This window comes from Ptychodera flava, chromosome 22 (genome assembly GCF_041260155.1).
Source record: "Ptychodera flava strain L36383 chromosome 22, AS_Pfla_20210202, whole genome shotgun sequence".
Lineage (NCBI taxonomy): Eukaryota > Metazoa > Hemichordata > Enteropneusta > Ptychoderidae > Ptychodera > Ptychodera flava.
Window position 1 is genome coordinate 15,206,008 of NC_091949.1, and position 12,358 is coordinate 15,218,365.

General features: G+C 39.2%; 1 protein-coding gene and 1 long non-coding RNA gene across 2 annotated transcripts; both read left to right on the top strand.

The window, feature by feature from the left end:
- Window positions 1-2,709: 2,709 nt before the first annotated feature.
- Window positions 2,710-10,287, top strand: LOC139123356 (steroid 17-alpha-hydroxylase/17,20 lyase-like). The gene is made up of 8 exons (XM_070689507.1): window positions 2,710-2,909; window positions 4,879-5,052; window positions 5,424-5,517; window positions 6,941-7,102; window positions 7,922-8,130; window positions 9,193-9,318; window positions 9,677-9,916; window positions 10,235-10,287. Exons 1-8 carry the CDS (start codon window positions 2,765-2,767, stop codon window positions 10,285-10,287), a joined length of 1,203 nt encoding a protein of 400 aa, XP_070545608.1. The 5' UTR covers window positions 2,710-2,764.
- Window positions 10,288-10,591: 304 nt separating this feature from the next.
- Window positions 10,592-11,931, top strand: LOC139122361 (uncharacterized). Its single transcript, XR_011549432.1, has 2 exons — window positions 10,592-10,691; window positions 11,235-11,931. It is a non-coding gene; the product is annotated as an uncharacterized lncRNA (long non-coding RNA).
- Window positions 11,932-12,358: the final 427 nt, after the last annotated feature.

Sequence of the window (12,358 nt, forward strand, 5' to 3'; positions counted from 1 at the left end):
GGCCTACCGAGTGTAGTAGCCTATTTCATCCGCGTTGAGCTTCCTTTCTGCGGTGCATATGCCAATATAAATAAGCCTTTCTTCCGAAATTGTAATAGACAGTAGAGCATCTCTCTCTCTCTCTCTCTCTCTCTCTCTCTCTCTCTCTCTCTCTCTCTCTCAGTCATTTCTTACAGAACATACTCATAGGGCCCAGTTTTAACTTTGTTCACTGCTTTCTCTTTCGGTGCCTATGCGCTCTTTCTTCTCTCCCTCAGAAAATTCTCATTTGCTTGATACTGCTTGCCAGTGTGAGGGGCTATAACCTTAAATCTTGCATGGTGCCAAACCTGTAATTTGCAATATAGGCCTCATCCCAAAGGAAAATAGTGCTGACTTTATGAGTTTTGATGCCTGCAGTGTTGCCGTTTTGCGGCTTCATCCTGGAACTTTTTTTATAAAAATGTTGTCTTCTTCAATAAAAATGCAGACGTTGGTGAAAGTAGGCCGCAGCAGAATGTGGTAATAATATAGGGGTTATCGGCCCACAGAAATCATATTGGGTACGGATGTCTGTAAAATACCGCTGGGGCGGTATTTCATCACTTGCTCAAAATTTCCCTGGATTTGCCTGCACGAAAATTTAATCGGTACTCAAACACATTGATCTAGCTACTTCCACGGGATTTGTGCCGCTGAATGGTTTAAAGAAGAAAATTAAGCCCAACGCTACTGTGGCTGCCTATGGGAGATTAATACACTCACGTCACGTCTGTCATGGACAACCTTATATTGCAGAGAGCAGCGGCGTTGTATCAGCATAAGCTTACCCTCTTTTTCGATATAGATCCTACACTTTCTGTGTCGCTCCCTGTCATTCCAAGCGTTACATACACTCCTTCCTGTTACGTACCCCCTCCCCGATTGTACTCAGGTATATCCTCTGGAACATCATTTGATTTCTAGGGAGATTAAAGATTTTTTTTGGGGGGGGGGGAGAAATTGTCAGCCAACCAAGTAGAATAAATGATTTAATGTAAACCCTAAAGTGAAAAAATAATTTGCCGCCACTTAACCGCTAAAATGGCGGTGAAAAAATGATGTGAGATACTCAATTATTACCTGAAAATCGATCTTGGGTGGCATAAATATTAATGATATTCAGTCTAGAAGACTGGGTACATGTAGTTGACCTCTTTATGGGCATGTAATCTATTCGTGATTGCATGCATCACTCCTTTACTCAGTTTTTGACCCACTGTTTGACATTTGCAGAATTACAATTCGGTAATCTATAATCTACATCATCGAGGATTCACTTTGATGTTCATTCCAACGCTGTTTGACTTTCCATCGAGATTGATGCATGTTATTGATTTAATCTCTTTATCTATTTTTACATTGGCATTAATTTACATCACTCACCGAATACTTTCGTATAACACTTTACAATAAATAGATGCACCAAAATCTCCTAACTAAAAGCTTAAAGGTTGCACCAATCATGAAGGTAAAAAGTTTTCCTACTTCCATGCACTAATAAAAACATTGACACTTTTACGCATCTACAAAAAGACATCGCCTTAGTCGTACAGAAAATATAAAGTGCTGCTCAAGCATAATTTGAAAAAACCCTGCCACAATGAACTAAAAGAGAACTGTTGACACCCCCATTTCATCATGCCCCAAGAAATCTAACTGTCTTGCTGGTGCAAAACCGACGATGACAGTAGCGCAATGCATTCACAACAAGAAATGACAAGAGACGAAATAATCAAACAGGTGTGAGGGCGCAAGTAATGTCACGTGAAAACCGTTGTGTTGGTGAACAGAGGTCGAAGACGTCAGATTTCGGTGGTTACAGCTCACAAATCACCTACTCTTTCTGGATAAATGAGGAAATGAGGCATAGCCCATATAGTCACTAATCATTGTTACTTATGATAATCTTTTCTTTGCGCAAACTGAAAATTAAGGTTATTTCAAGTTAACTGTCATACTTTTAGATTAATGGTCAAAAAATTATGTTCAAGTTTTTCATTTCAGATAGTACATGCAAGACCACCCTAGGTTTCTGTTGTGACTGTCCAGGTGTAGTAGCCATATTTGCATGTGGGACTGAGCACCCTTTGAGATAAGATGACCCGAATTTACCATCTGGGTCAACTCTACCGGTAGATTAACCTATAGGTTAACGCTGGGTCGCTACATGTCTTTTTCTGTAGTACTGACATGCTCCCCTGTTTTTGAATTATTGGTCAAATTTGCATATGGCATCATGATAAGTCTACGTGAGATAAAACACACAGTCTGCCAGGGTACATTGCTCTAATTTACTGTATAATATTTATATATGCCCACAGACTAGGGGCAGGTCTGGGGTTGCTGGTGAATAACAGAGAAAATAAAGTTGGTATGCTAAATTCATCAATCAGTACAGAATTACAGACGTAAGATTTTGTGGCACATTTAACGGGTTAAGTAAACCCGAGTGGTTTTGGTCACGACGGCATCAATTGTGTTCCCAAGATTTGACACAATTATTAAAGTGTCACTTCAGGCTTTAACTACCAATTATGAGCGAAATTACGAATGAAGAACTCACCCCTGAACAACATGTCAAAAGGAGCGCAGGGTTTTGCAGCTGTTCTCGAGGCAGTTGCTGGGTGTTGGTCGATAAACAGAACAGCCGTCTCAGAGAATTTCCCATTTGCTGCGACCAGTTTTAAAAGGTGAAGCACGCTGCCGTCCCGACATTACACAAATTTACACCTTTTGAGAAGTGATGGAGATCTTCGACTCCCTTTCGTCTGCCTGTGCCATCATTCTCCTGGTTGCGTCACTTATCGCGTTTATTCTCTCGTCATACAAGCGACCCCCGGGATTTCCTCCTGGGCCGCGTGGCTTACCGATCGTCGGATGCATACTGGGTGAGTTCGGCCGAGACAATTTCTTTATTCAGGTATAGACTGTGCAGTTCGATAAAACTCTTGAATCTGATTGTGAAAGTTGTATGAATGTCGCCTGTATTGAAGAACTTTATAGGCTTTGCCGCTGTTAAATTGATGTGGATGAAGAGATTGGTTAGAAAAAATATGCACCTTTGTGAACAAAGCTATGAACGTTCTCAGAAAATGTTAATTGATCCTCAGAACTGACGACCATTTCACTAAAACCTAAAAGGAACGGGATGTTCATGGCAAGCAAGCAAATTCACAAAAGCATAATCAGATAGCGGGATGTTCGGGAACAAATTTATGGTTGTTATTTTGATTTTTACTTATTTGTTTTGTATACTTTGTGGTTGTTTGTTTGTTTTACATCCGTAATATACATCTTTATGAAGAGAAGAATGTCATGCGACCATTGATGAGAGTGCTCGAAATACATTACGTATAAACTGCTAAAAAGTTGAAAAGTTTGTTTATATTTCTAAAAGCTTACGAGCTTTTCAATTGGTTGCATGTACGTCTGTGATTGTCCAGACATTACACGTTATGTCTAAGTTATGACAGGTTGATTTGATGGTTTGGTTTCGAGCATTAAACATTCGCAACTGTCTTCGAACAACAACAAATACTTCAAAGATTACAAATATTAGTAATAGTCTTTGAAGTCAGTTATAATTGCTTGGTGTTCTGTTATGGGAAGCGCACACTTTACTGACAACGCAGCCGCTTGTTTGTGCCAAAAGACAAAGTGACACAAATTTATTCATCTGAAACACGTGCAAGGTCGCCAACTTTTTTTTACAAAGGAACGATCTTTCGAAATTTATGAAACTTTAATCAATTTCAATTTAAAGAAGCTGCAATTTACATTCATACCGTCCCATCGAACGGGGTTGTAGAATGTTGTAGAGAAGAGAAAGTAGTTACACCCCTGCACGAACTTTCTAATGATGAGTGTTTTCGAGGTTAATTTTGGATTAGGCTAGCTTAGACGCCTTTACAACTGTCTCGCCGTTGTACGAGTTAGCTACGAAGGGTACCACTTCTACAGCAGAGGTTAATGTACTTTTGTGACGTATGCAATTTAAGTGACGTAGACGGGAGTAAACTCCCGTCATGACGTCAGACGAAGCATTTACATGAAAATAAGCACAATGATTCACGGAAAGACTTCAGACCCAGCTAAATTGACTAAACGATTTCTTGTCTTCGGCGCTTGATATTTTATCGATTAAATTATGCGTACAATATAATAATCGGATAAAGTGCAACCACAATACTCAATGCTCTCATTTTCAATTCGTTTTCTTTGAGTCTGAACCGATAAATTTGAAATAATAGGCACGAATCATATGATAATATAGGTCAAATAATCTTTGGAAGATTGTCACAATCATCATATCTTCTTAATTTACACGACAAAATAGTTCACATGAACATTTTTGGATTTTTTTATTTGACTCGGTTTAGCATGACGTGAAATTAGAGTAGGCGAAGTCGGTCGTATATCAAATAAATAGAAAATGATGTGAGAGAGAGAGAGAGAGGGAGAGAGAGAGAGAGAGAGAGAGAGAGAGAGAGAGAGAGAGAGAGAGAGAGAGAGAGAGAGAGAGAGAGAGAGAGAGAGAGAGAGTGAGAGAGAGAGAGAGAGAGGCAGACAGACAGACAGGCAGGCAGGCAGACAGAAAGGCAGAGACAGTCAGAAAGACATGCAGACAGAGAAATGCAGAGACAGACAGGCAGACAGACCCTATTAGATAGACTGAGAGAAGGAGAAGAGACAGGACAAGTCGTCGAAGCAGACACCGACATATCACGTTAAAAGGGTTTGAAAGAGACAGAGATCTTTCGAACAACGGGACAAACAGACAACGGACAGAGAGCGAAAGTCAATCTGTTTCGACTTTGTCTAGCTTTCTCATAACCTTTGTGAATCAACTCTTGACAGATGTCGGCAGAAGTCCACACATCAGTTTCATGAAGTTGGCAAAGAAATACGGCGACATATTTTCCATCAAACTAGGGAGTCACACAATCGTTGTTCTCAACAACGTTGAACTCGTCAACGAGGCGTTAATAAAAAAATTCAACGACTTCGCAGGAAGGCCCTACATCTACTCAAGTAAGCGGAATAATATTTTTTCAATTTTCCTTTAATGACCGAAACCATTATCTCCCACTAAAGATCTGAGTTTTCAATAAGTCTGGACTCTGTTGTACATAAATAAAAGAGGATTTTATTCATGTCGTTTATAACTGTAAAGTCAAGTAAAATCTTTTGGATTGTGATTATGGTGATGTCTGAAAGTTACCGCTGGATTATGAATGGAAAATAAAAATACGTCAATGCAGGTTGACGCATTTACTAGCAACTTCATCTGTTTCAAAGACAATGACACACAATTATTTCGGGTGATAAGAAGTAAATATATATTACTAGTATTGTTTCCATTGTGCATGGAACTAACACGGGTATTGCAATCCTATATATAGCGGACATCTTTTCAGAGGGCCGCAAAGATATTATTTTTGGAGATTTTGGCCCCACCTGGAAACTGCACAGGAAGTTAAGCCATGCTGCGATGAGGTATGATTTTCCAACTATACTATACGTCTCTGTTTCTTCGACACATTCTGACCGCATCATAGCGGTCTTAAAGGGACATACGATGTAACTTGTGGCAAGTTTTTCAGTATTCTGCTTCTGTATATCAACTACCGTGTCTGACCCTAATCCGTTTGTCATGCTGAAATTCAAGTATTCTTTTAGTCTACACAGCTTGTATGTGTGTAGTGATGTTGTTTATTGTTTACAAATGAATTCTAGTCCGGACTTGAATACAATTTTCAACAATAACAATGGAGATTATACTTACACAGGTTGTGTTGATATTCTAAATACATGTACTTGACATTAAATTACAGTTTAGGGATTCAATGCAGAAAGTGTAGGGAAACCACAAAACAAAAGTTCTGAAAAAATAGCCAAAAGCACAGCTTATGGAGCTTTAATGCAACCACGCCTTTAAGGCAGTATGTGCCTCGAAAATGAAAGACTTAAACTTTTGCTCAATCTTTGCTCAAGAAATATATTTATCATGCCTTTTCAAAATCAAGATTAAAAATCGGGGGTCACCGGGCAAATTTTGTTTCTACAGAAAGAAATGATACAAGATTTACCGGTATTTAAAATTAAAATGGCCGCCATCCTTAGCTCCATGGGGCAAATTAAATTTCGGATTTTCGAAAAACTAAGTTTTCTTTTACCAAGAGCTTTAAAATGAACCCCCACAAATTGTGGATCAAAAAAGTATTGTAAAAAGTTTGAGAGTCCGAATGTCTGTCCCCGATACGTTCTATCTTCACACATACAAGTGTACCTTGAGAGAACGTATTTTATAATGTTTAATATTATGTCCATGTTATGTGTGCATCGATACCGTATGTGGCTTATTTTGTTTTGATGGGTCGAGCGTCCTCTTGCATTCAGGACAGGTGGTCTCATATCGTAGATATTTTTTCATAGCTTTATTATATCTTGATCAAAGCCACTCTATTATTCAATATATGAAAATTTATACCCACAAAGTCCGACATGTTGGAACGTGTTGGGGTACGAAATTTCTGCCACATTAACAACAATCGCCGAACGTTCATTTCTATCATAGAGCCATATTGAAAAATTTCAGGAAGCATTCTAACAGTTCACATAAGCTATTGATATCCAAAAAATAGCAAACCATTGACTCATTCCAAGAAGTCAGAATTCGTCGATAGAACAGTAAACATCAAGGTAGGCAGGTAGACGAAGAAAGGCGTTCCGGGGCAGGATTGCCATGGCGATAAGATCTAATCACAAGCAGACAGACACAGAGTAATTCAGACAAATTTACATATCAAACTGATCATTATATAAATGAAATGAAATCTAGTCGACATTGCAATACTAGATCGAATGAGAAAGTGTCTTTGTAGGCCGATTTCTAGTGATCACATTTCATCTCTGAAAGGTCGTATGCTAGTGGCCAGACGCTGGAGCGTCTTGTCATCGATGAAGCCTTCCCGAAGTTGAGGGATCTCTTCCGTAGCAAGGCCGGCGAAGAGTTCGACGTCAAGCCGATGTTAATGCTGGTTATCTGTAACATCATGGCCACTGTGTGCTTTAATCGCAAGTGAGTTCTCAACTCATTCTCTGCGCTGTCTATTTGATGTTATCTCTGCAGGGGTAAATAATCACAAAGAACACTTTCTATCGATGAATGAGCTGTCGACGACGTAAAAACCCGGATATCCGAAAGGATATCTCGGTGTATATCACGGAAAACTTGACATTGGTTGAAAACTTGACATTTTTGGTTACATCATGCAGGGTAATACTTGGAGGCTTTTTGTCGTGCTGAATCAAGTAACAACATTATTCCATCAGACATGAGAACAAATTTGAAGAAACAGACACTGTAATTTTAGGGATTGCTAGAAACTGCACAGACAAATGCAAATGGATGGTCTCATTTTCATTTGCCTTCTAAAGTCAACTTTCCTGAGTGTGCTAGAATATTCTCCGGTTTAGGGAACACATTCTCATGTATTGGTCTCGGTATATTGAGGCAGTGGGCAAATCGAAGAGGGCAGTTCTAAAATTTTGCTTATGCTCTGATCAACTTCAAATTCATCCCCTTCATAGCTGAAAGATCATGGCTTATATGCTCAGCGAACAACCACAAATCCATTATTGAAGGGCTGCCACTCTCTGGGTTATTATTGTTTGATAAAAAATAACTTTTCGAATTATATGAAAGCAAGACGATGTAAAGTTAATTTACTTTGCAGGTGTAAGAATTTTTGAGAGTCAAGATTCTTTCAACAACAGCGGGGCACATTCTCTCTCAAGGTATTTGTCACCTCTCACGGTCAGAGATAAATAACACACGATAAATATTTACGTAACTATCCGATTTTTAGTGAAAGTTTCAAGTTTAATTCGTTGTTAGATACTCTCTTGACGACGAGGAGTTCTTGGAATTTGTCCACACGACAGAGGACATGGTTCATGGCGTTGGTAATGGTCTTTTGGCGGATTTTCTCCACTGGGCCAAGTATCTCCCCACACCCGGACCATCGACTGTCAAGAAACTCACGGAGAGGTTTACCGGTTTTCTCCGAAAGAAACTGGATGAACACCGAAGGAACTTTGACAAAGGTACAGAAAAACAAAACGACAAGACTGAAATTATTAGCTTTGTCACTTATTATCAGGAAAACTTGCACAAATAACTGGCCGTGAAAATGTTATTGGGACTTTGTTAGCATCGGCATGGACGCTGCATGTTAGAACAAACCGGGTCCGGCGTACGGGCAAAATATCTCTGCCAGTCGTCTGGCCATATTTCATCTTATTCATATTGTAACCTTCTTGAAGAAAATTGAGTGCTGGCTGGTCGATCTGTAGGTGCAGTAAGCGTCCTTTGCCCTGGCCTTTTAGTCTGTTTTTCATCGTATGAGTGCTCTTTTCAATCCTGTCTAACGCCAGCCGTACCTCCTTCTCGGCACTGTACATCCGTGTGTACACGTTATCACTCGATTGCCGTGAGCAGAGAATACTACTCAGAACTAGATGTTAGAAGTATGAGGACGTCAACAGAAATTTTATCCATATTAAATTTCGAAATTTTGAGAGAAGACTTCTGATTTCAAAGTGCACAGTTTTATATTGTGTTATCTAATGGTCAATTTGGAATAATACTACAACAGACAAGATGAGATACATTAATGGACTGAGGGTGGCGCTTCAACTAATCACGTCCTCTATGATCCAATTCTTGTACTGAACATGTTCAGTTCACTTATATTGTTCACATTCATTATCGAATATTCATAGTTAACTTGCAGTAAGTTTTCGCTAAAATAGTTGCGTGGGAAATTTGAATCGTACCTTAATGTCTTTATTATTATGATTTTGATGGTTCTGTTTCCTGATTCAAAAGAAGCCATAACTGTCACTAGAGGTTGGCCGTAATTTACGATAGTAGCCTGGGTAATTTTCATCATTAATAAGGACTCAATGTGGGCGATAGATTTATGTGCCTCGTGACTGTTGTATCCGTCTAGAAAGGCGCTCTGACGTCAATGGGCACAATGCCTCCCTCGGAAATATCGTTTACGACTACCATTACCGTTAAAGGGTAGCTTCTCATGAAATCATATCAGTTAATGGATCTGAAAATTCACTGCGTGCCCGTTTTTGCACTTTTGCGGCTTGCAGACAATCTACGAGACTTGACGGATCATCTCATCCATGCCCAGAACGAGGCTGTCCAGGAGGGCGCTGAACAAGTTGGTTCGCTTACAGAAACTCACATGGTACAGACTTTGTCTGACATGTTCGGAGGTGTGTCATGATATTTTTTCTTTCTTTTCTAAAAAAAAAACCATAAATAAAATATTCATTGTTGATGAGTGTTCTTGTCAATTGATTACTTTGGACATTTGCTAATTCACAGGTACCGTATGCAATTTTTCAGGTCAGTAACATTTAGCGCACTAGTAGGCATAATAACTTTTAGTGTAGTTACGAATTAGCTGAAATGAGATCTAAAGTGACGTGGAATTAATGGCATGTGTATAATTTAATAACCTTTCGATAAAGGCTGTTTTTGTTATTCATCATGTTCAAGGCCACTAAATTATCCAATACCGTAGACCTGCTCCGAAATTTCATGACTTACCATTCTCACTGTTAATTTCAGCCGGTATTGATACGTCATCCATCGCCATGAATTGGTGCATTGTTTACATGGTTAAGCATCCAGACATCCAGGCAACCGTTGCTAGGGAAATTGACACTGTTATCGGTCGTGACCGACAGCCGGCGTTAAGCGACAGGGGGAGTCTGCCCTACTGCGAGGCAGTTATACGTGAAGTGTTGCGAATACAGACTGTGGCACCCCTTGGTATTCCACACAGCGCTTGCGTTGATTCGTCCATTGGTAAGTGTATGCTTCGTTTAATTTCGATGTAAACAATAATAGGGTACAGATATCAAATGACAATTTCAGCTGTCTACTGCATTACAGTATGCCATGCAATGAAGTTGATATCTTTTTTATATCATATTATTATCTTCATGGCGCAAATACAGCGATCAGATGGGTCGAGATGTGAAAACATCCGTGCTATATTCGCGATGTAGCGCGGGTGGTAGGTGTGTCCGAGACAGATTCAAAATTGGTGATCACGATAACATTAAAGGGACATTATCGCTATCTTTTGACCCTTTTTACACCAATATTGTTGCAAACGAGCAGTTGCTGATGTTGTTCGATTTATTGAAAGATGTCTCAAAAATGGTCGACCATAGACAACTTCCATCAATTTTGCCTACACTGTGTAGAAAAACCTCGGGTCAGGGGTTAACAGTAGCCCACCTAAAACCTCTGACCCGAGGTTTTCTACACAGTGTAGGCTAAATTGGATGGAAGTTGTCTATGGTCGACCATTTTTTAGACATCTTTCAATAAGTCGAATGATATCGGCCATTGTTCGCTTGCAATAATATTGGTGAAAAATGGGTCAAAGATAGCGATAATGTCCTTTAACACTTGTTATATTTTTACTGGCGCGCCACCAACGGCGTAATTGGTATTTTCTTAACACTCTTCTCAGGTGGCTACAAGATCCCTAAAGATACCTGCATAATGATAAATCTATGGGCACTTCATAATGACGAGCGAGAATGGGATGAGCCAAGAAATTTTAAACCAGGTAAAGCAAATATAATTTTTTTTATATTTTTATCGGTCTGACATAATATTTAAATTAACATTTTGTATAGATAAAAAAAATATTCCCTCTATGTACATGCGCACCACGTCCAGTGTACAAAAACTTTTCACCCTTGAATGACATGGGTTAGTAATGAAGAAAAACCAACATTATTTATTGTGTTTCGCGAAGACTAGATGGAGGAAAATATAATTTAGTCTTTGCTGTAAAATGATGTCGCGTGTGTGTAGTCTGCAATTAGTGACAGCTATTTGTAAGTTTATACCGTTTGACTGACGGACAATGGTGCGGCAACTTAATTGAACAACACGCCATAAGGAAACGCCCAGTGCAAGGTGACGTCTATGAAAAAGGCCCCATGCTAACATTGTTGGTTACTTGCACAACTTATGATCATGCTAAAATGGCTGATGGATGAAGCTTCAGTGAATTTGTCATTCATTTTTTATAGTCCGAAAACAGCTCGTCAAATTGGTTCGTATGATGCACATTTAAATTCCCGTCTTCATTTAAACCTTCCAGAGCGATTTTTGGAAGACACCGGGCGACTGAAACCCAAACCGGCAAGCTTCATGCCATTCTCCGCCGGTAGACGAGTGTGTCTCGGCGAAAGCCTGGCAAAGGCCCAGTTATTCCTACTCTTCACGTCCCTGTTCCAGAATTTCACGGTGTTCAGTGCTCAGGGCTCACCTCCACGACTGGATGGATTTTCCAGCATCTTCGTCAACCATCCACATCCTTACAAGATATGTGCCAGGGAGCGGAACTGATCATTGCAACGACATTGGAACTATTAGCATTTAATTTGACACATTCCGATTACTCTGATTATTATTTCACGATTTTGAATATTATCGGCCAATTACCGTCAAACACCTCGAAGATAATAATAGATAGCATATTTTGTATGGTTGAAATGATTTATACGAGCTCAAACCGTCTTAATATATTATTTATATGATTTGTGTAACAATATCCTGTATAACAATATTCTGTATTGTGAGAGAAAAATATTTGAAGATAGGGAGCTATGAAGCTGCGAATACAGAGGAGGTAGTTACAAGGGATGTTGAATATTCTAATGAGATCTTAAACCTGAAAATTCAAACGAGGTATATTTTTCGGCCTGTTTTCACCTGCAAATATCAGCGAAAGATGCCAATACACAGGATATTTGCCAAGTGTCATGGCGATTAAATCTTTGATGTCCCAACCGTGAGCATTTTCCGGCTATGACTTGAGAAACCCTTCGTATTCTATATTTTTGTTGCGTAGTCCATAATGGACACCCTATGTGTATGTGTGTGTGCGCGAGAGTGTGGGTTGATGGATGGATGGATGGATGCAATGTATGTATGTCTGTCTATATTTCTGTCTGTCTGTCTGTATGTCTGTCTGTATGTCTGTCTGTCTGTATGTCTGTCTGTCTGTCTGTCTGTCTGTCTGTCTGTATGTATGTATGTATGTATGTATGTATGTTTTGTATGTTTTTTATGTATATATGTATGTACAGTATGTATGTATGTATGTATGTATGTATGTATGTATGTATGTATGTATGTATGTATGTATGTTTATTTATGTGGATAAATACGTGCTTGCGTGAACTATGAGTCGACATATTTATTTATTTAATATGTCCTGGT

Bases quoted from the DNA above. Each gene is read 5' to 3' on its own strand.
- LOC139123356 (XM_070689507.1), top strand. From the start codon at position 2,765: ATGGAGATCTTCGACTCCCTTTCGTCTGCCTGTGCCATCATTCTCCTG. The intron at 7,103-7,921 runs GTGAGTTCTCAA...ATTCGTTGTTAG, and splicing joins ACTGTGTGCTTTAATCGCAA to ATACTCTCTTGACGACGAGG. The intron at 9,319-9,676 runs GTGTGTCATGAT...TGTTAATTTCAG, and splicing joins TTTGTCTGACATGTTCGGAG to CCGGTATTGATACGTCATCC.